Below are 24,346 nucleotides of genomic sequence, written 5' to 3' on the forward strand. Positions count from 1 at the left end.
TTTTAACTTGTAACTGTAACCACAATATTAAAACTACAAAATAAAGTGTAACTAAAAAGTAGTCAATATTAGGGTATCCCATTACAAATTCTGCACATTTTCACCACCCAAATACATAGTAATTTTTTAGGATTTGGTAGCACTACCATACCAGAGCTTTAATGCATATGGAGGACTGGACCTGAATATATATACCAAAAGAGAATGATACATGTGTGTGTGTTGTGTGATCATATATACTCATCAGATTATAATCAACAACAAAACTTTATAGAATAGAGGTAAATATGGAGGAAAGTATGTATGGTATTAAACACTTATTTCTTGCACTACACCAAGAAGAGAAAGGAAAAGGGGTGGTAGGGAATCTACAAATCCAAACAGGGCTGAAACCAAGAACAACAAACTGCAAACCAGATTTTCTAATGAAATTAAGTACAGTACAGAGATTCTTAACCACTCTTAATAGGATTCATCCGATAAATCAAGCACGATAATATCAGCCACTTCTGGTAATCTAAAGCTCACCCTCTTCTTCTTCTTCTTCATCTTCACACTTTGGCTTTTGCTTAGTGATGAATCTTGCATCTCTCCTGCATCAACCTCACAAACGTGCACAGCACTCTTATCTTCATGTTCTGAAGCTAAAGACGGGTGAACCCTATTCGAGAATTGCTTAAGAACATGGAACTCACCTCCACTTAAGGAACCTTCATTTAAGCCCGGTGAAGTGGAGAGCCAATCCTCTAGAGTATTGAGCTGATTCATTTTCTTTAGCAGCAGCTGTTGCTTCCCTTGTGGCTGCAACTGCCTCTTCTTTTTCTTTGCTGTCCATAGACATATCGGCTTCATGAACTTGATAATGGATGTTGTTAGGACAACATGACGATCATCAGAGTTGTTTTTCGACGGTCTTTTGGGACTTTTTTGCCCAAAACCACAGAGGGTTACTCCCATTTCTTATACTCAAATGAACCAATGAATGATTAACAGAACACCAGGTTGAAATGGTATATATGGAATAATGTTCTGAAAGAGATTACAAAAGATACCAAATTGGATTCTCCAAGGATCTTTCTTAGGAAGGTAGCTTAGTTATTATCAATATCCAATGTGGATAAAATCAGATTAGACCAAAGTGAAACATTGTGTTATGTACACACAAGAAGTCAACTACTGTTGGCTTGTCCAAACTTTTTGTAGGACAAAGAATGCATCGTAAAATTGGTGATGAAAGCAAAGGAACTTTAATGGTAGATTAACATTAGGATTTATTTTCCTATTTAGGGTATTATTGCCTTTCTATTTTATTAGACTTGCGATTGAATATATAGAGCAATTCTTCTTCTTCACTATGCAAATATAACCGTTATAAATCTATCATGGTAACAGAGCTGCATGATTCGGGCCCTAGACTTCATCGTGTAGCATCACACTTCATCTTCAGTTATCTTCATCACACTGCACTGTCTCACCGCAAGGCAAACTCATTGCAAACCCTAACAAACGATTGAACCACAGTGCTGTTTGCAATCCTAACGATTAAATTTAACAAACCAAGGGAGACAAAGCCATCGATGCAAAAGATAATATAAGAATAGAAGTGGGGTTATGCAAAGATCGAAAATCTAGATATATCAAAAGAATCCATCACTTGGTTCAATTGTTTAAGGAAGAGAGAGAGATTGGAGATGGTATTCCCTATAGAATCAAAGTATGGTATGTTTGCATTGGTATTCACTATAGAATAGGTTAAAAATATGGTTCAAGTGATGGATTTGGTGAAAAAATAAAAATCAACTAAGCTACTTCTATCTGTGAAGGGATTTTTGCCAGAAGAGTATAAGTAGTGTGATCAATCTTCTGCAAAGCAGTAGCGATATCTATCAAAAGAGCAAGTGCACATCCTAGGTTTGACATGATACACCAGGCTATTGAAATATTGAACCTAAGAACAACATGCGCCCCGTTTACCCACCAGCCAGAAATAAGATATGGACAACCTGGGGCCAAGACATCAGAAATTTATTTTCTGATAAAATTAAGGCTCCGTTTGTTTGGATGTAAAATATTTTTCAAAAAATATTTTTAATTTTCTGGTGTTTGGCTGTCATAAAATATTTACGAATTTTTTTTTTATTTTTTTAAATCTAACAAAAATAACTCATCCATCAATTTTTGGCAAATTATTGTACACGCCCCGCCAGATAGACTCGACCTAGACTTTTGCCAAACACTAAAAAATAAAAATAAAAATAAAATATTTTACTTGAAAAAGAAAAATATTTTACGTCGAAACAAACAAAGCCTAAATGAAATGATTAATCATTTAACTTCTCAAAGTCAGGATATCCCGATACCTATATATCATAAGTTACTGTCCAGTGTCCATGCAAGATAAAGTTACTAGCCATGTGATCTAAAACAAGTCATTGAGAATTACCGTGCATTTAAGTTCCACCAAAAGGGGGCTTCGAGCAATGCAGCCCTGGGTTCTAAAGTGTAACCTGAGAATTGTTGCCGATTAGCAAGAACTGCCCTGTGTTGAGAAGAAAAAAGTGAGTGAGGAAATGTGTTGTAATTCATAACTGCATACCCACCATATAGATGAATTTAATATTTAACAAATAATACATTGAATCGTTTAATCTATACGAAATTTGAATATCGCTCATTCAGGGACAAGAAAATGAAATCGTGATTTGGATTGGATCTTGATGGCTCCTTGAATAGCCGGGACATTGAGGAATATCCAGAAAATCATTTTGGGAAATATATAGAGAGAGATGCTGCAAAGATTTTCCAAAACAACTATAACTTTACTTTGGCATAATATTGAAAGCAGTAAAAAAATTCATTAAAAAACCAACGAACTTTACACAAAACCATACAAAATCAGAAAAATTAAAATAGATTTAAAAACCGCTGCTGTGAGATCAAATAATCAACTTACTGACCTGCTGATGGATTTGTCAGTAGTTCGAGTGATTTCCTTAAGGTGGTCCACTGCAACAGACACATCATCGAATGCCAGAGCCCCAACTGCGAACCTTGCAGCCTTGTGTGCCTCACCAATTTTCTCAGGTGGTGCCTGGTTATTGCTGTCATATTGGTATATCTGTGCAGGATCTGGTTGAACTTCTGGAAAAGTTCCATTTCTGCTGCCTTAATTGTATTGAACAGTTGGTGGGTAGTTCCTATTGGAAGGAGCTGACAAGGTAGGGTACAAAGAATCAGAACACTCCGGATAGGAAGGATAATGAGACGGTGCTTCTGGGAGGCTACTCTTTGCAAAACAAGGGTAAGATTGGAAATTGGGATATGAGTACGAGGGAATTTCATGGGATGGGTAATTTTGTGCCACATGCAGTTGAGGCTCTTGTGAATATGGTTGATGGTTATATGGCTGAGAATAAGTAGAATCTTCTGATATGTTGGTTGAAGTTGGTAGATTGAAATCATTGGAAAAATAACCGGGAGTAGGGTAAGAAGGAGATGACAGTGAAATAATTGGAGTAGATTATGGAATGTTCGTGGAATTCTGGGGGTTAACTTTATCGTAGGACTGAGGTGATGGGTCAAGTTCTGGAGCAGGTTTCATAGTATCAGTAATGCTTGGTTCAGGGTCCTGCAAAGGTAGAACCATATAAATAATCAGATTCGTCAGAAGTTCTTCAAAATGTCCAACTACTACTATAATTCTTTCCTAATCAAGGTCTAAGCAGATGTATCTTCATGTGTGCATGTGCATGTATATATCTGTGTGTATGTTTGAACGAAAAAACTTGTTCGATTCTGTAACCAATGCATAATGTAACCCTCTACAATGCATACTTGTCAACATTTTCACCATCAAATACAAGAACTATTGCATTAAATGTTAGTTGAAAGTGATGTTACATATTCTTTTGAGGATGTAATCTGTTTCTTTGTCTAGTTTTCATTATCTGCTGTTTCAGAAAAATACCAATTCTTCTTTCACTAATGTTTGTGGCCTACAAAATCACATTGATTCTGCTCATTCCCGTCCTTCTCTTCAGGGCCGTTTAATAGGAAACCCATCTTGCCTCCCTCACAAGATTCACAATAACTATGTTACCCTATCAACAAGACAGGCAGAGCCTATTAAGTACAGAATCATACAAATTCCCTACTAGGTGTACTTGACGGTATATATAGATCTTTATCACCACCAGGGGTGCCAGGTTCAGGCTTCCTTCCTTCTGTCAAAGCTTTTCCTATATCGGCAGCTTTCCACGCTGCATATAACTGTTTCTGCTCAAGCTGTTTAGAGGGTCATAAACATAAAAATTAACCCAATATTAGCCAATATAATAAATCAACTATGCCCAGCTATTTTAACACGATATCTATTAAATATGAACATATAGAGTAAATGAACCCATCAGTGTAAAAATTAATAATGTAATCAGAAACTCACATCAGGTTGAAATTGACCAAACTGATTAAGAATCTCAAAGAAAATACTTGCAGCATAAAATGTCTTTGTAGTATTTCTGTAACAAATTCAATAAGTTATAACTATTATCAAACAATTACCAAAAAATAATCAACTTTAGAGAGAGAGAGCTCTTCATAGACAAAAACACTTATGACCATGGTTTAAATGAGAATCGGCATGATCCAGCATTCATTTACTCGCACAGGTTAGGTTTGGTTGTAAAAAGAGGGACTAGAGTGGCAGAGACAATACACATTGACTTTGTGTGCCTGTTCTTTAGTCACAATATCACTGAGGATTGGAAAAAGTACTTATGTTGGAGGAAGATGTGCTTAACTTTTATACAATCATCGTCTCTCATATAATGACATTCTTTTACTCAACTAGAAAAAGAAAAAAAAAAATTTAATTTTTTTTGTCAAAATTGTTCCTTGTAGATCTAATGAACAAGCCTAGTTTTTCCCAAACAGATCATTTGTTCAAACTTCTATATATATCAAAGTTAAAAGTGCAAAGAACAAACTGTTTTATTTATTTTAATCTAGCTTTCAATCCAAACAAACAATTGATAAGAAGTACGCTCAAAGATCAGCAGCAGATGTATTGTTAGCCATTCCTACGATGACGATGAACCCGATAAAAATCGATACTGGCCCAGTGGCTGCCCAACTTAAATGGGTTAGAGAAGTCAGTAAACAGAGTCGGGACAGGCTTCAGCAGGGAGTACCCACCATGCCCCGTATATAAGAAGCAACAGGATGAGAAGACCAAAAGGACAGAAGGCACTCAGGTCTTTATGTGAAATTAAGGAGCAACAGGTAATGCAACCATTATTACCTTTGCAAAAATTATTGATCTATCTTGCTACACAACATGCCCACTGCTTGCGTCCAAGAAGATGCTTAAACTTTATAAAACACTTTCAGGTTACAATCTGTCTTAAGTGTGTGACCAGGATGACTGAATTACTGCATTGCCTCCAAAATGGGTGATACTACATCATTTTATGCCTTTGTCGAGTTTTACGATAACGAAATCGTGTGACCTCACATCCACAGTAGATATTGGGTATGCCATTGCCATGCCATGCACACCAAGTTATTGGTATGTCTACCCAATTAAAATGCACCACCCAATGAAATTTGTCCCACCTATTTATAAAAAATTGCTGATTCCAAGTTGATATGGTGCATTTTCATTGGTTGGGCAATAGCAATGACGTAGTAAGCCTTGAGTACCCTATATCTTCTCCACATCCACTACCAGACTTTTGGATACAGTACTCCTGCCCCACATTCAAAGTGTAGTAACAATGAGGATTGAGAAAACCTATTTCTCTGTAAAAGTAATAAAGCCTTTCAGCACTCCATATATTGAGCTTAATCAACCGTGTCAAGGCATGCAATGAGTACATGCCACCTGTAAATTATTTTCTTAAAAAATGGTTTCGGAAACACTTCCCTAATGAACAACACCACAATGTTAGAAAATAACTTTTTTGAACCCAATGGGAAGACCTACGAACCCCATCTGCTTGAAATTTTAAATTGGTTGCACCCCCACCAATCACAGGCTTAAGAGTGATACCTCCGCCCTCGGGCTAGGTCAGGGAAAAGGGACCAACCCAAACTCAACCTGTTGCTCTCCTAGCCATTCCACTTCTAAGGGCTAGACTAAACAAAGGTGTGCACCTTGCAGAAGCCCATTCTCAATGTGTAGCATCTACTAACGTGCTACAAACCCTAAGATACAAAGCGGATCCAAGAACATAACAACCTTATATAACAGTATAGTTTAGCTTGTCCACAAGAGTAGTAGTCCAAATGCAAGCAGATTGGTAAATATCATAATGGGAGGAAACGGTTTTCAAATCTAATTTTGTGACAGGAACATTGGTTGACACATTGTGCACATATCACAAACATAAAAGGGAACATCATAGAAACATGTATGTACTTCCAAAATGCCTGTGTGTGGACCTCAAACGATTTGAGAGAGTTAAGATTACACCTAAATGTGGACCTCATAACACGTGTTCCAATTCCTTGTATAATAATCATCAAAAAGAAAATGAAAAAAAAAAACAAAGAAGGAAAAACTTATCACACAAATCAGCTCACCCGGTCCGGTCTTGCTTGTCTGCCTTCGCGAAGACATTCAAGGCAAATCCTCCCAGGTGTAAGTGGACATCAGGTCCCAACTTCAGCGATTATCCTGTTAAACGGACCCAAATAATTGAAACAAATGAGAAGATAGTTGTAGTGAGCATACTAATTTCAGATACTTGCAAATCATTAATGTGCTTCAGATTGATATTGCATCTATAGTAATCACTGGAACAAGTTGAAATCTGCAAAATATGACTTCAAGTTGAAGAAGTACAGACACAAATTATATCTTAAAATGATCCAGATATACTTCTAGTAATATTCGTGATGTTGTTTCTGCTTTTTCTCATAAATGCATACCGGTTAACTACTACTATCTATCAGATATTAGAAACATAAAAGGTCAAGGTGAACAAACTACTTAGGACATGTTTGAATATCTAATATAAGTATATAACTGAATGGTCCTATTGACATTTTTTAAATCGTCCTGATGCAAGTTTTTTATCACCATAAACAGAGCCAGTAGGAAAAATAGCAGCCAACTCTCAAACGATATTAAAATTTCAAATTTGGTCATTTCAACAAACCTAAGCAGCACAGCGAAATGAAACATTGTAAAGTATTGTATTTTCCTTGATGCCCCAATTTTGGGTGAAATGTTCTTACATCAAAGTGTCAAAGAAATTGCCACTAGGCTACAAATTAAAAGTCCTCAATATGTGGACCAGACAAAAACATGAATTAGACAATCTTGAACAAGGTTTTGGCAGTTGATTTTGAACATATTTGAGCTTATTATGAGATAGAAGTCAATCGGTTGGAGTCCAAATTCATCCTTGGAGAGAGCATACCAAAATGCAAAATGTAGTTAGTTTTAAGCCTAAACTCTGATACAAAATGTTATGTTCCTAAGTAATTAAGATGGGGAGAATATCTGTGTGTGTGTGTGTGTGTGTGTGTGTGTGTGTGTGTTTTAAAGAGAGATGATCACTTTTATGGGTGATCTTCAATACTTCATTTCATGACAAATACCTCTCCAACTTATACAGCGAACTTCCCAAAACAAAGCTAATCCAGTCTAATTTGAAAAATGAATTAGCTAGTAGTACTCAAGCCTAACGATATGGATACAAACTTTAAATTCCAACATGTTTATTCAAATAAGTAAAATGTATATATAAGTTCGTCATATTTTCTAACAATTAAAAAATTGATTGTATCCTATCAGCGCATAAAAAGAAATAATTAGACCTTCTCAAATTGATTCATGATGGAAACACGGAATGAATTAGCGTATATGGTACGCTCGCTCTGCGGAATTTTCTACCCTCCATCCATTGCATACAATCGACCTGGACAAGATTGCATTAAAATCCGAATCAAACGAAGAAAAAAAAAAGAAGCAAATTTGAAAATTAGGGTTTCATTTGTGTTACCAATAAATAGTAAGGTTTTTGAAAATTTTCAAAGGATAGAGAGAGGGTGTGTTACATACAGGAGTAGACAAACGGGGTTGGTGTTTCTGCAACTCATGTTGAAGGTAAGGCAAGATGAGCGGTAAAAAATGATACAATATCAGAGACAGGTTTCGATCCTGTGACCTGTGGGTTATGGGCCCACCGCGCATCCGCTGCGCCACTCTGATTATTTTTAGCTTCCCTAAGTTATAGTTACTCCACAAATTATAGTCAAAGGTGAAGTATAATGACGTTCAAATGTAATAAAAATGAATCATCCACCTAATATTTCATTTTTTTTCCAATGCAAAAGACAAATTTTCTCAAGAATAAATTTATAAAAAAAAATTTTAATTAATTAATTTAAAAAAATGGACCCGAGCAATGACTCCTGAATAGTATATTCATGTGAATAGTAACTGTTATCATCTTGTGAAATTTATAAAAAAGTGAACACGAGCAACTATAAGCCATGTGATCTCATAAACTTCTAGTATCCATTTTCCTTTTCTGTTTTATCATAAAAGTAAGGGGTGGAAGAATTTTTTTTTTTAATACTAAATACGACTTCCTTTATTGCGTCATATTTGTCATGTCTTTTGATTGTGACATTATATTATAGGATTTAGCATTATGTCATTTAAATTGCTAAATAACTTGTCAAAAACTGTTAATATGGCTTGCTAAAATTATAATTAAATTTTTTGCTTATTAGTTTTGACCTTAAACTAAAACTATAGCTCAAGAACTAGAGCCTAACAAGTCAAGTTCAAGCTAAATGATTAAGAGCATGAAGTTGAACTTAAACAAGAGATGAAATATTACATAGTCCAGGTCAATCACAATCGCATAAGTAAAAAAACTGAATAAAACTAAAATATTTAACTACTAATGAGGTTATGATTGATCAGGTTCATGTTTTCTCGGGCTTGAACACACTCCCTCTCTCTCAGAGAATAACCAAATTCAACTCCATTTCTTATTTCCTTTACCATTAATAAAAGAGAAACACAACAGCTTTTATTGTCAACCCCAGAAGCTTGGAACACGGGCTTGTACTCAGTTAGTGTCTGCCTAATAGTAATACTGAAGTTGGAACAAGGGATTGAACTCCAAAAGCAAACTCAGGAGCAGAAGTTAATCTTCAGAGAAAGTCCCAAAAAAATAAAAAAAAATAAAAAGAAGAAGCAATTAACCAGGTCTCAACATTCCAGTTACTCAATGTTCATATATGTATCCCACTGCAGCAACTAATCTAGTCATTAACAATCACAATATCACGGGTGTGTAAGCTACAGATCTCTCTTATTCAATTATTATGGTGAAGCCGGAACAGGTTCAGTACCAGAAACGTGTGATGCAGCATCCTCTTTCGACATGGCAACAGGCCTAATATCCCTTTTCCCCTCTTTATTTGAGGACCTGGCACCATTTTGATGAGCATTCAAAGATAGCCTTCTGCTAGGAGTTCCATTTGCACCTCCATTTGTGCGTGGGCCTACCACCTTTTTTGCACCAACTGCTCGTCCAGGGCTGGACTTTGAACCAAAAATGGTTTCCGGTTCTGTGTTTAGCTGTTCATTAAACTTCTTCTGATCCTGTATCATAAAAAATAAAAATAAAAAACAAGAACATTTGTTTAATTAGAAAAGCAGATTTAGACCGGTTATTACTTAGCTAGCCTAAAAGCTAAAATTGGGCCGTTCAAGGACTAATTGGCAAAACTTCTTGCAATGTGCTAGACCCTCCCTGAATATCTCTTGACAATTCCGTCAATATGGACTTACCTTCATCCTTCGTTTCTCTTCTTCTCTATCATGCCTGAGCATTGCATATTCGTCTAGCATGGCAAGTAGAGGAACACCATCATAAGTAAATGATACGCCACGATCTTCTTCCCATGCTCGGGTTTTGGCGACCAAGGTGTCAACAAGAGCTACATGGCAAAGAAAACCAATCACTACTTGTGAGAATTCTACATGTAAGGTGTCAAGCAGATATTACATGGTTGCACCCATGAGTTCCCATGTAATGTGCATAATTAGACAATAAACTTTTTAGGTAGTATCCCCAGTATGCAGCTTCATACAGCATTAATAATGATCACCTCAGAAAAATTAATAATTTTTCACCATTTTGTTCAATTGAAATTATGGCTAACATTGAACTCTGTTTATCTATAATTTTAATAAATATAGATTTACAATTAATCAAGAGAATATCTTAATCTCCTCGCCAATTATAAGTCATTCATAATCTAAAACAAGGTTTTAAGGATAATATACGCCATGCTACGCCTACGCGTATACAGTATACGACACATCCACAAAAAATATAATAATAATAATAATAAATAAATAAATTGCACACGCAGATTGTAATACATGAAATAAACAAGCATGAGCATACTTCATCCTTAATGTGCATATTAAGTATGGAAATGAAATAACATTTTATGTCACACAGCAATTGTGGTAACCTTGTAGTCCGATTCTACATGAAATAAACAAGCATGAGCATACTTCATCCTTAATGTGCATATATTAAGTATGGCAATGAAATAACATTTTACGTCACACAGCATTGTGGTAACCTTGTGGTCTGATTCTGTATATACCTGGAATTTTATTGACCAGAATCCGTGCTTTTTCAGCCCTCTTGAGATTTAGATGTGCACCTCTGCTCGCATTATACCTGTTTTCATCCTGTTTCAACAAGGCAAGATCAGTGACAAAGCAAGACCCTAATTGTTGCTGTGAGAAAAAGTAACCAAGCATGAACTTGACAGACACTCCCATTTTGCTATATAACCCTACCATTGCCCATAGAGTAATCCTACAATGCATGATCGTTTTTTGGTGCGACTCCGTCCAACAAGGACTCTTTGTCAGTAATAGATAAGTTACACTCCCTTTCCTCTTAAAGTGTTACTATCAATATTGCCACATCATTAACCAAGATAGTATTTTTCATTTTTGGATTGCAATTCTGCTTTTCATCAGTAATATTTTCAACTTGATTGCTGGGAAGGCAAAAAAAAAAAAATTTTGCCACATCAGTCGGTAACAAAAACTGGCAAATTTATCCTTTTCCTTGCCCATAAAGACGTGAAACCTTTGTGAGCCAATAGGTAGAAGAATGTGCCCTTTATACAAGGAACATCAATAAGGTCATGTGAAAAATGTGCGCGCCCTTTATACTAGGAATAGGGAAATTTATGTTCTAGTGTGTGTATCATATAGGACTCCAGGCTACTAATAGTTTAGTAGGATTATACTAACCATAGATCATAGATGAAAAAATTAGAATGCTACTCGAACTTGCGCACAAGACATCCTCAATTGTATATCCTCAAATAATAATTTTGACCAATAAGTATGTGTGACTGGAACAAGGATCAGACATTTTAAGTTCCGACTGCATAATAAGAAAGAACAGCATGTAGAAGAATCACATAACTTTATTTTATTTTAATTTTTTCCCAATTGGGACTCACAACCTCACTTTGTCCTATGGAGACTTGAACCCTCAACCTTCTACTTTAGAATGTCAGAAAGTACCACTGGGTTACAACCCCTGCTAGTAGAATCATATAAAAATATATATATTTCTTAGTTGGTACTCACACCCCCATGCCTCCACTGAGGCTTGAACCCCTAACCTCTCTTTGAGAAGTAGGGGCTTGGTACCGCTGGGCCACTGGCCCATTGGTGAATCACATAATTTTAGAAACAGTAGATCGCATCAATCATGTAATAGAAAATCTCTCCGGCATTGAGATAATCAACTGAATCGCATAGACTGCATTGACAGTAATCAAAGTTCCAAATGTTGCTGGATCAAATAAATAGAAGAATAATATTGAGAGAGAGAGAGAGAGCAGAAATACCCTATTGTAGTCTTCAAGCCAACTCTCTTCTTCACAAGCTGACATCCATTTCTCAACCTTATCCAATATTTCTTTTCTACTGAGAGACTCTTCTTTTGCGTTTACTATCTGATTATCCATGTCAGCCAGTAACTCAGTCGGCTCCACATTCCCAGAGTCAATCAGTGCCATAATTTTTTCTCTGGCACGCTCCGGATCAATCTCAACATGAGCATGAGCAAATATCTCTTCAAGCTCAGCTTGCTTCTTAAAAGCAATTTCCTTCATCTTGCTAGCTTTGAGCTTATCAAGCCGTTCAACTTCCACTTCAGCCTTGACAGAGGCAAACAACTACATGAGCACACTGATAATGCATATTCAATTAAAACTTCAAGAAGGTAGTGGAAATGAATTACCTGCTCTATCAGATCAATAGCAAGGGCCCCAGGGATGGTTACTTCGTCTACTGAAGCTGATATGTTACAGGTAACGTGATCAAACAAACTCCGTTCTTCTTGGGGGGTATCCATCAAATTCCAAAGATCAATTAGCTGAGTTGCTAGCTCTTGAAGCTGTGTAGGAAAAATGAAAATATTACTCGTGTCCCGAACCATGGGTACACCACTAAGTGCAAAGAAGAACAAATTAACTTCTGTGTTTGGACATGTGCAAAGAAGACCACTAAGTGCACCAATTTGGAAGAATGACATGGTCCAACTTCAGGATAATGCTAGGAGAAGTGGAGGACTAAAATTAACATGAGTATAAGATATGTGATAACATGCGCTTTGATTGAGCCTATGGTCTTAAATAAGGCGTAATAGAAAAATAGGATTCATGTAGTCGACCATAAGAAATTGGGAAAATACTTTGTTGAGTCAGTTCAGTTTCCCTAAACCATATTTTACGGAACCAAAATGTGGCCAAAATCACTTCTTATACGTTGTACCAAATTACTTAACTATATACAACAACAATCATTCCATAACTGAATAAATATATTTATTAAATATTTTGAGGATGCAACACAGTACCCAGAAATACCATATGAAACAAGAGAAAATCTCGAAAATCAGCACAGTTATTATGTGCATAAGTAGCAATCTAAACATAATCTGGTTAACTTAAAAGGACAAGTTTCTCCAGAATTGAGAAGAAGCTGCCAGATACAATAGAATGAAAGGACCTATCAAAAAAAAAAAAAAAAGTGCAATAGAATGAAAGGACTTCTCAGAAAATATTCCCTGTAAAGCGCATAATAGCAGAACAGTACAGTAGAAGGCCATATATTTAAACTCTTTTTTGGTAAGGCCAACAGTACAAGATCTGATAGTGCTCTTAAAGTTCTATTGATTCTAAAAAAGTAATTCACATAGCATATTTCTGCAATCTTAAGATATCTTCTAATAACAAATAATATGTGCCTTGACAAAACAGCAAGCAGAGCTTTTTAGTAACTGTATTCTCGATAGAACACATGTCTAGTCCATGTGATAGAAGTGCAAGGCAAAATAAATAAATAAAAATTCTGATGAACTTCTCTAACCAGTATCAAAAGCTGAATACTGAAAGACTTACCTTATGCAATCTCTGCTTCTTATCTTCTTTTAGTGCTAAAACCGTCTTAGCCAGCCTAGATAGGGTGTCATTGCTAATACTTTTGGATTGCACACCAGTTGAGTCATTTAAGCTTGGATGAACTTCAGTAACAGTGCTGAAGAAGTCCATCCCAAGGACAGCGCAGAGATCATGTACAGTGCTTACAAACTCAAGTACCTTGTGCAACCTATCACTCTGCCAGATCAAACAAACAATTAATAGTCAGTCACAAGTTAATAAGTGTAGTGGTTCCAAACGGCTATTAAGTAATGAACTGTTGACTGATGTAGAGAATTTACCTTTTCTTTTTGAAGTTCTTGGAGCTGAGATTGAAATTCATCTAACTTCTTTAAGGATAGGTTGGCCTCATCAACAGCAGGACTACCTACCTGCTCAGTTGCCCCTGCAATTTCTCGGCATATCTTTTGTATTTGTGACTGTACATCAGAAAACTCCTTTATCCTCTCCTCTTTTTGGTTCCACAGAAGTTCAAGTACTGGTGCTATGGCAGCAAGTTGTTCCTTGATTGTTCCTGAAGTCTTCTCAGGCTGCAAATGACCAAATATATATATAGAATAACCCTGTTTACTAACTTGAACAACTTCCACAACTTGAAATCCAATGAGGCTCATCATTTTTATTCCACATAAAAGTGAAGTGGTTACTTACAATCTCAACATGAGTTTTGTCTCCAAGAGCCGAAAGAAGACTTGAAAGTTCAACCTTAGCATCTGCCAGGGCTTGAAGAAGGTGAGCCCTCGACTTTGCAGCCTGATCAACCTTCCTCTTGTACACGTCCAAGCACTCTTGGTCTATTTGAAGAAGCATCTTGTCCCGCTCTTCATCACTTTCACCAACCTCATCCCAAATTTGCTGCATTAGAATACATTGTTTTTTTAGCCTATCATATTGACAGCTAAATAGTAGTTCCAGTCAAGAAAGTGCTTTTTCGGGCTCCGCTTATAAAGCTTCTCAAATCCTCCCAAATAAAATTTGATCAAAATTGCAAGTCAAGAAAAATAGAAAATGGATTGCCTGCAATTGCTGCAGCAGAGAACCGCAGGTAGTTCCTCCAGCAAGAGAATTTTGAGCATCCGCTACAGCCATGAATGTTGTTATTGCAATCTATCCTGCATCAACAATGGAATATTCAAAATAGTTTCTCAATTTTTTTATGGATTATAATATATTCTCCAAAGCAGAAACAAGATACAGAGCCAACGAAAAACAAACCAAATCCATATAAGATATATACTAGCAACAATATTTCTTTACCACAGAATCAAAACAAAAACACATGCGCTGGCATGTGTTTTTAAAAAAAGGTCGTTGGTGCAAAGGAACTATAATTTACATAACTAAACAACAACCAAGAAAGGAATTTGTAACTGTCAATGAAGAAAGACTAAACAATTTGGGGGGAGACGAGGATTCTACATTTAAGGTTAAAAATCATCTAAATTCATTGTCAAATTGAAAAACCCCAATGCCATAAACAACTTGGAAAGTATAACAATGGAATTATTAGAACATGAAAATGGTGTGCAGTAGATTTATCAAAGAAACCCTCTAATTTGTTGAAGAAAAAAATTAAAATTTTATGTACAAAAGATGTAATTGCCAGCACCATTTCGTGAAACAAATACCAAATTTGACGCATTAAATGTTGAATCAATTTAAGATTTTTCTAAATCATCTTTGACCTTTACAAAAGACACAGCACCTGAAACCACATTACAAACTTCTAAGCTTATAGAAAGTTTATTCAAAACTCATTTGCACCTAATCCAGCTTAATTAACCAAATTATAAGACTATATGAAAAATTAAGACCTCATTAACAAAAAAAAAAAAAAATTATTCACAAGATCTCAAGCTCAATCACACCAAAAAAGACAACAAAACCATGACACGAGGAATCAAATCCACTAAGACAGTGCAAAACAAGAAACATTTCAAGCAACGTAGAACAAAAATCCCCAAACCCTTGATCTAGCAAAAAATGGGTATAATCCAAGATCATAAACACCACATTAAATACAACAAAAGTGCTATATGAACTTCAAATGTCCCAGATCTCCAATTAGATCCATTTTAGCCACTATAATGAAGTTTATTCAACAAGAGATCACCATAGATAATCCACATTTTTCCTGAAACAATGTAAAAAAAAAAAAAAAAAAAAGGTTGAATGGCAGTGAATGCTTACCGAGATTGTACTTCAAACTAGGGTTTGTAGGGTGTGTGGTCGCAGATCTAAAAGAGTCTTCGTCTCAGTGTTTGTGTCGAGGAGAGAGAGAGTGCGTAAAAGAATAGTGATGATCGAAGCAAGCAAAGGACGGAGGAAGAGCAAGGCATTATAGGAGAAAATGGAACGTGTCTGGTCCCTTTGTACATGCCGTTTATACTACTAGTGTATAAATAACTAGTATATATAATTGTGCTGAAGATTTTGATGTCTTATGCCCGTGGTTTTATGATTATTTACGAACATGACACTGACCGTTGGACTAGATTACTACATGTTTGTCCCTAATGTAATCTAGTATTGTTTGAATCAGAAGGGCCACAAAGTTGTAATCGCGGTCGGAAACAGAGAAAGAAGATTTCAGTATGATGGCCTTAACCAATAAAAGAAAAATGACAGATCATTAAATGGATTGTGTGATAGAGATGATATGTCACCTATATAGTGATGTGCTTGTTCACATGGCGGCCACGTCAGAATTAAATGTCCATCATTCACTACTTGTATTGGTTGGAATAATTAAAACTTACATAAATAAATAAATATGCCCACATTTTTTTTTTTTTTTTAGGTAAGTATCGACCTCACTTTTTTCAATTTATTGATAGAGTTTGAAACTCTCACCTTAGTTTTTCGAAAAAGATGTTATATTATTGAACTAATAATTCATTAGTTAAATATATTTATATTAAAATGATCTAAATATGTAATAACAATAGCTTATCTAAATATTCTGTCTCCGCTAAATACTTTATTGCTCAAGTTATTTTATTAATCACGTGGTATTATTAATTTATTAAATATTGACACGTAATGATATGTCTTATTAAAATAAATAAAAAATTTACTTACATGATAAAATATAATTAATTGATGGCACTAATTATATAATTTCATCGGAAGGGAAAAGTCTACATCTGAGATTAGATTTTTTTTTTTTTTTTTTTTTTGTTCTTGTGTTAGTAGTATGAGAAATTTCAAAAAAGAATATTAGTATTGTGATATTATATTCAAAGCAATCAAGTAGACTTTGAAATACTTGAAAATATATCTTAATAGTAAGAAGAGCAATGAAACTAGAGTTGAAATTGAATCATTAAGAATTTACACCTGGAGCGAATCTGGTTCCTCTTTATTAATTTATCCCTCTAAATATCTTCTTATAATATTTTTTATTAGGATTTAATTGTATATGTAATTATAAAAAATTAACCAAAAATTTTCATTTCCATTGACTAAATTAAGTTTGATAGGTGAATTGAGTGGGGCACATGAAGCTAGGGCTAGCCTGCTAGACAGGTAGCAATAGTAGCAACTGCTCTTACCCCACGTGGCACAGACAGTAATGTACTGAACCGACCAGAACGCTCACATGCATTTTGTACTGTTCTCTGTGCTCGGTATTGTTGGCCATTAAAAATACTTTGTTGGCTAAAGTTAAGAGAGTGAAAAGACTCATTTGTAAGTGGGGCTTAACCACTTCGTTGGTTTTTAATTAATCAATTAAATACTGTCCTATATTGTTCTTATCTGTGTTTCCTCTCCCAATTTTTTATTTTTTCTTCAGGTAAGTGGCACCAACACATCTAGTGTTCATTAACCTTCGCAAAGAAAGGCGGTGGCGGAGAAAAGAGATAACGGTGCCACGGTGACAGTGGTAGTGAAAAGCGGTAGAAAATGGTGGTAAAAGATAAAAGTAATTTTTAGAATTAGATTGTGAGGATTTTTTAAAAAGTTTATTTTTTAAAAAATAATTTACTTAAAAATAAAATAGTCATCAGTTATGAAATAGATTTTTATTTATTTATTTTTTTTCATTTTAAATTGCATACTAAACGAATGAATTAGAATAAACATTTCATTTTATGCCATCACACCAAATGTAGCATAGAGACTTACAAATTTTTAAGTTTGCTAATAATTGAAAATTCAACATTGCGTTATGATTAAAAATAATAATATTAGGCTATTTAGAAATAACCTAATTCGTATAACCAATTTAATGTGATCTGTGAAAATATTTAATTCGATTTGATTTAATTTACAAAAATAACAAAATTAAATTAATTTTAATTTTCACCAATCCAAAATAATCAAATTGAATTATATTTAATGCCTACTCCAATTATATCCCATGGATGGCCACCCCTGTCATTTTGTTCTATTGAAAACTCCAACATCATAACATTTGAATACAAACTTGGACCAGATACAAACTTTATTTGTTAGAATTAGCCTCTAGCTCAAACCATTATTTAAATAAAAAAAACCCTATACATTAAAGTACCAAGTACTATTGATTTTTATTATACTTTATGCCATACAAAGATTTGACATGTGTTCGCTTGATTTGTTGGTTCAAATGTTCCGAAGATTACCTTCTTAACTTTGAAAAATTATAGTAGAAATTTTTTTTTTTTTTTCATATTGTTAAATTTTTCAAAAAAAAAACTGAAGATAACAAGAGTTGAATTAAAAATAAAATCAAATCTCGACTAGCATATGCTAGACGATTATTAATACCAATAGAAGGTGAGCATCCAAATGTTAGGAAAATAAAAATGCATCCAACTGCCTGTATATAAGTAGGATAATAATTTGGAATTCAAAAATTAGACAACTTTAATTAAATTTTCGTGAACGAGAGTTGATGTATCATAATGTTATTAATAATAACACGATTACATCATCAACTTCAATTCACATAAAATTAGTCATCATTACTCATAGAGTAGTGCTATTTCCGACTAGTAAAAAACCTGCAAAAATACGACACCAACATGTATATATAGTTGTGTGGGGCCAGCGGTTCCTCCTCCCTTTTTTTTTTTCTTTTTTTTTTTCCGTCTCTCCACCAAAGTAATCATGCATCATCTCTCTTCCAATCACAACAAACTCTAATAGTGCCGGTATATTCATCAAGTCGCTAAATTAAACATCCCCAAGAATGGCTACTTCGGTTTTATTTTTTTTTTATTTTTTTTTTTTTTATGCATCAAACTAAATTGAAATTAAATAATTCTCTATACCACTCAAATAGCTAATTCTAGAAAGAAATTAAAATATATATATATATATACATATGATCAATGATCTCAAATTCAATCCAGGCATATATTACCCAAATTCAATCCAGGAATCACTTTCGATTCAATGTTGTTCAAGTTGTTTTTGATGTGATTGTTTGGGCTTCGACTAGTGTCGAATTCGACAGCGATGATTAGGGTGAGACAGTGGTATTGGAGAAAACATTGAGGTAGAGTTGGAGACGATGAAGGCGAGATCAAATTTGGAATTGAAATTGATCTCCGATAAGGTGAAGAAGACAAAAAAATGTTTAGTTTTATAGCCTTAATTGTTTCAAAACGTGAATTGATTTTTTTTTTTTTTTTTTTCTCAATAAGAGAGAAATTGGGATATATCTCTGAGATTCTGGAATAATTTCGCTGGCAGAGATGAATCTCTATCACCAAGTCGTCGTGGTTACGACCAATGATTTCAAATGAACAGCGACAAAGCAGAGGAGATCGTGTGAACAAGAGAGAACATTTACGATTATTTCGTTACTTGTCAAATTAATATTTTTTATTTATGTCGATTTTAAGTGTCAAAATTATCATTTTTCTTGCTCGTATAACTATTAGTCATCTTCAAATTTGCCAGTTGTGCACTCATTGGGCTTCTTGATGTTCGGTAATTAATTAACTTGTTCAGTCCGGGCCTGGGAATGGAATGAGGCCTGTTGGCCTTTCTTCTTGTTGCACCTAGTGTAGCTGTGTGTCTATATTGTTGGTCCACTAGACTTTTTTTTTTCTCTACACAGAAGGTTTTTTTTTTTAAAAAAAAAAAGTGCGAGCAAATATCATATAAAGGAGTGTGTTTTGCTATATACAAAAATAATTTTTTTTATAAAAAAAAAAAACATATAAAGGGGGCATATCTTTGGTTAGGACTATTGTTAAAATAACTTTTTTAGGCCTATTGCTAAAATAATTTTTTGTACGAAAATATTATGCATTTGTATCTCAATTACAATGAAAATTAAAACATGAAAATTGCTCTCTCTACTGGGGTTCATTTGGTTAGTCGGAAATCGGTGGTGGAAAGTGAAAAGAAAAGAAAATGCAGTAAAAAAAAAAAGAAAATTATGTTTTTATTATGCACTTGGTTAGTATGATTTTTTTTTTTAAAGAATTTGTAGGAAAATGTTGTTTCATTAGTTTGGTTAGCAAAAAAGTGAAAAGAAAATAATTTATATATCAAAATTATCTGATGAATTCAATACTAAGTAAAATACATCATGCAAGCATAATAAAAAATATAAATAATTATTTTCTATATCTCAATTCTCAAATGTAATAATAAGTCCATTTCGTGTTATACTTTTTATATATCTCAATTCTCAAATGTAATAAAATGAAAATATGTATACATATTTCAATTATTTTTTCACTAGAAAAGACCATTTTCATGGGTAATTCTAGACGTTTCCTGAAGGGCGTATTAATTTTCTTTGGAATTCTCAGTTTAATATTTAAATCTATTTTGTAAATTAATCTTTTGTCAATAACTTGTAAGAATAGTTTGAATATGGAAACTTGCTAGTACTTCTTTTTTTCTTTTTCAAGGCTAGTTTTAAATATTTTATTTAGTGCCATAAATATGGTACTCTTTCTTTATACAAAATGTTCAGTGGTACTACTTTGTACTATAAAACTCCCCCCATTAAAGCTCTTTCTCTAGTAGAGAGAGACAGAGCACTGGTTTTGTCCTCCCAACGACAGTCCGACACACCGGAATTTCGACAGGAACAAATGGAGGGAGTCAGTTCCCGACTCGGCCGAGCGTCGGCCAGGTACGGTTCGACCACCGTTTTCAGCGGCCCGGTCAGAAAATGGAAGAAGCAGTGGGTCCAAGTGTCATCATCGTCCACTCTCTCCTACCAGAACAGCTCTCAGTCCAACGGCACCGGTAACGCCTCTGCCCTCCTCCTCTGTCGGTGGACCCCAATCTCTCCGCCCCACACTGCCGACTCCGGCGAGCACGAGGAGCCACCGAGACGGAAGTTCCGATACACTCCGGTTAGATAAACCCTCTTTGAGTGACGTCACTTGTTGGTTCTTGTGTTATGAAGTTTTTTTTTTTTTTTTTTTTTTGTTGGAATTATGTGAGGTTTAGGTAGGGTTTTGGTACTGGAGAAGTGAACTTTTGGTTGTTAGGGTTTTTGTTAGAAATGAGCGGGTGTTTAACCGTTTAAGTAGGGTTTTTCTACTGGAGATTTGGGATTTTTTTCTTCTTCCTATTACATTAATACGTGTGAATATGTGGATTGATGAATAGACAGATAGATCGACAATTAGAAGTGGTTTTAAATGAATTGGTTTGAGTTTCAAACCCTAGGCATTATATACAACTCTTCAAGATGTTTTTGTTGCTACGGTATTTGAGAATTACTGGGGTTTAGCCATTTAGGTGAGGTTTTTTCTATAGCGTATTCGTCTTTAGGGTATCAATGCTCATTTAGCTTCTAAAATCACTGGATGATCACTGTATGGTTGTGTAATTTTTGGATCTTTCTTGTATTGACATCTTAATTAATTTAATATGTGCTTATTCATGCAAGCTTTGTCACAACTAAATGAGCTCCATCCGGAATTTGGAGGCAGTATTTAAGCTCACAGAAGAGGAAGCCGTAAAACCATAGCATCTTCGGTTTTGGGGAGCAGGAAAAAAATAAAAATAAAAAATAAAATTATGAAAACACTTCAAGATGATCCACTAGCACATCTGCAGCTTGACACTGAGAGTAATGATTCTATTCAGTTTTGTTATAACAAAACTCAGCGTCCATACTTGTGCCATAGGGCAGGATGGTGAGAGACTCCAAACAGAGAGTCGATTTTTCTTAGAGATTTCTTATTTCTTGCCTTTGTTTTGTTATTTTAGCTCTTCTTGTCTGGATGTTGAAAATAAAATAAAAATAAAAAATGAGGATATTAATTGTGGTAATTTTCACATAGAATGAGTTATTGAAAACTTGTATTGTGCAGATTGTTGTGCTAGAAGAACAGAAAAAGGAGGCTGCTAAAAAGGTTGATGATGAAGCTAAAACAAGCAAGACTGACCAACCTACAATGAGGCCAGTTTCAAAGGTTGATGATAGCTATGAAAGTCCTAACATCGATAATCCTATTCTGGAAGAGAATCGGGTAAGACTGTTGAACTTCTTGTTTACTTTATTTGCCTTGAACTTCTTGTTGTCTTTCTTTCATAAACCGCTTCCAGTTTTTGGTGTAGTTTTTCTTTTCGTGATGTTACATTCATGTTATCCTCTAGATTATGCCAAAGGGTGTAACCTAGGTATTATTTTCAATTGCGCTGATTATTGTGAGGACAGTTTTGTTGTAGCAAAAAGAGGGAATTGCTTTGAAATTTGATGATGCAGTAAATGTAGCTAAAACTTGTAGAACTTCTTATTAAGCAGTAATCATCAAATAAATTTATAGTGACTAAGTATAAAACTTGGTCTAACATGGCTTTAAGCCTAGGAACTGTATTGGTTCTTACCTAGTGTGGCATGCTTTACGGTAAACCATAATTAGCAATGCCACTCAAATGAATAAGAATAGATTAGGAATGTCTTACAATGTGTGCAGGGTTCTCGAGGTACTTTCTCATTCAGAGACATATTAGTAAGTCCAAATGCTAATAGGAGTAACTAAAGAATGAATCAAACAAGTGTTCAAATTTTTTTTGTTAATTTTCTCTTAGTGAGAAAATCTGTCTTTCGTCTCCTATCAACTCCAAAATAACATTAGTAATTTGGTTAGCGTCAAGATTTGCCTCCGCCCTCCCCCAACAACATAAGGGAACAGGGGCTGGAAGAAAAAAGGGGAGGTAGGGGTTGGAAGATGTTAATGACAGGTGCAACTTTTTACAGAATGTCATTGAAGTGCAATTTTCAGCATTGTTTCCATGTAAACAGTCTTTGAGAATCAAATGTCATAAAATGGTCAGATTCAACACAACACTACAAAAGTGGAAGAAGGGCATGACGGGCCTTTGTAATGGATTTTTGAATACCCATTTTGATTAAAAAATAGTTAAATTAGTTAATATTTTACATAAATATTTTCTATTATCCATTACCAATGTACACTACATGCTTAATGCTGGAAATTAGAGACTGTGAGCTTTGGATATCTTTCTTATTGAAAGATGACCTTAGATGGTGCAATATGGAGTGAGTAGACTCTCCCTCTTTCCCTTTTGTTGTGGCTTGGTAATTTGGTTTGTTAGATGAAGTCAGGTTATATATCCATGGTTTGATTCTCTTGCAACACACTGTCCACTGGTACTGTCTTGAGACATGTTGGGTATGCAGAGTGGAGCTTTTAAGGTTATTGCCAACATTAATCTATTCAAATTTGTATCAGTTTGTTTCCGGGTTTTACTAACTAATCTTCATAACAAGTTTCCGTAGCCTGAGTTCCTTGCAGATCCACTAGAATTAGCAAGCATATGAATGATGTAAAATATTCTTGTCCAATTATGTTCTCTTATTGTATACACTCATAAGAAGGAATTAGAAGTTAAGAGGTTTCACTCTAAATTACTAGAGTTTCTCTACTTTTGCCAGAATTACTATCAAATTTCACAAAGTTGCCTTAAAATTCAAGTCTTTTTTATAAGTCGTTCCCCATTCTGCATGAAAATTTGAGGTAAAATTTGGATATTCTGTTGGAGATACACGTATGTTATTATTCATGACATAATATAACAGGTTCTCAACAGTTTTAAACTGTCTGTGTTGCAGGCACCAAATGGGAATGGCTTGGCCTTGCAACACCCAGACAAAAGCCATCTGGACTTGAGTTTGTGCTTGAAAAACCCCGAGAAGAATAAGGAGGATTCAGATAGCGAAAACAATGAGGCTCAGCTTGGGAGAGTGGGCTCGGGTGGGTTTAAGGCACTGCACTGATGCAGAGCTTCTTCTGGAGACTGCTGATAACCATTTGGCGATCCATTGCGGTGCCTAATGTAAATGATATACTAGCTTCTAGCATAGAAGATGCATATAAATTAAACTTTAGTAAGCTTTTGTATAAAGTAACTTAGGTTTAGACAAGTAGTACATGATGAAAAGACCAGTTGAGTCGTTAATGTAGTGGTGGTGAATGATAATGCCGTTGAGAAGCTTGCATTTCTTAGTGCTCGCACCTCTTCGGCTGGTGCAATCTAAGTCCTTTTGTATAAAACACCTGACTTCAGCAAGTCTTCTTGGTTCTAACTTCCAATATTTCACCAGGCTATCATAATGAGTGAATAATGTTGGGATCTCAATATCTGGAATTATTACAGCCAAAAATGATAGATGTACCAGAAATAATTAATCCTGCTGGTCTTTAAGGAGTTAATTTTGCAATATGCCCAAAATAGCATGAGGTCTTTGCCTTTTCTAATCTTTAAGTAGCAAGTAGTTCGTCACTACACACAAAATATTAAATTTTGAACTACATTTCTTCCTTCAAATTCAAGGTACTAATTCTGTGCAATCAAACAAACATAATATTACAGTATTTAGAATCTCAAGATTCTTTGA

The 24,346-nt window shown here is 34.8% G+C and overlaps 3 protein-coding genes across 13 annotated transcripts; 1 reads left to right on the top strand and 2 right to left on the bottom strand.

The window, feature by feature from the left end:
• Positions 1-248: 248 nt before the first annotated feature.
• On the bottom strand, positions 249-8,157 carry LOC132308389 (uncharacterized). 11 transcript variants are annotated; one of them, XR_009482426.1, is made up of 5 exons: positions 8,010-8,157; positions 7,825-7,925; positions 4,442-6,676; positions 2,958-4,284; positions 249-2,539 (listed from the first exon to the last, which is right to left on the bottom strand). XR_009482426.1 is itself a non-coding variant. In XM_059806453.1 (2 exons), exons 1-2 carry the CDS (start codon positions 3,460-3,462, stop codon positions 2,496-2,498), a joined length of 549 nt encoding a protein of 182 aa, XP_059662436.1. In that variant the 5' UTR covers positions 3,463-3,595; the 3' UTR covers positions 249-2,495. The 11 variants fall into 11 exon arrangements, 1 of the variants encoding a protein (XP_059662436.1); XR_009482429.1 differs by having other exon boundaries at positions 2,958-3,628; positions 4,144-6,676; positions 8,010-8,156; XR_009482430.1 differs by having other exon boundaries at positions 2,958-3,628; positions 3,968-6,676; positions 8,010-8,156.
• Positions 8,158-8,987: 830 nt separating this feature from the next.
• On the bottom strand, positions 8,988-15,911 carry LOC132308391 (65-kDa microtubule-associated protein 1-like). The gene is made up of 10 exons (XM_059806455.1): positions 15,706-15,911; positions 14,533-14,627; positions 14,167-14,370; positions 13,797-14,045; positions 13,477-13,692; positions 12,315-12,470; positions 11,920-12,231; positions 10,648-10,735; positions 9,818-9,966; positions 8,988-9,628 (listed from the first exon to the last, which is right to left on the bottom strand). Exons 2-10 carry the CDS (start codon positions 14,602-14,604, stop codon positions 9,347-9,349), a joined length of 1,728 nt encoding a protein of 575 aa, XP_059662438.1. The 5' UTR covers positions 14,605-14,627; positions 15,706-15,911; the 3' UTR covers positions 8,988-9,346.
• A 4,514-nt stretch (positions 15,912-20,425) lies between these two features.
• LOC132308393 (uncharacterized) lies at positions 20,426-24,056 on the top strand. Its single transcript, XM_059806459.1, has 3 exons — positions 20,426-20,825; positions 21,795-21,953; positions 23,561-24,056. Exons 1-3 carry the CDS (start codon positions 20,430-20,432, stop codon positions 23,723-23,725), a joined length of 720 nt encoding a protein of 239 aa, XP_059662442.1. The 5' UTR covers positions 20,426-20,429; the 3' UTR covers positions 23,726-24,056.
• Positions 24,057-24,346: the final 290 nt, after the last annotated feature.

Source organism: Cornus florida, unplaced genomic scaffold (genome assembly GCF_030987335.1).
Source record: "Cornus florida cultivar Cherokee Brave unplaced genomic scaffold, ASM3098733v1 CherokeeBrave_3.0.0_Hap2_Chr05, whole genome shotgun sequence".
Taxonomy (NCBI): Eukaryota; Viridiplantae; Streptophyta; class Magnoliopsida; order Cornales; family Cornaceae; genus Cornus; species Cornus florida.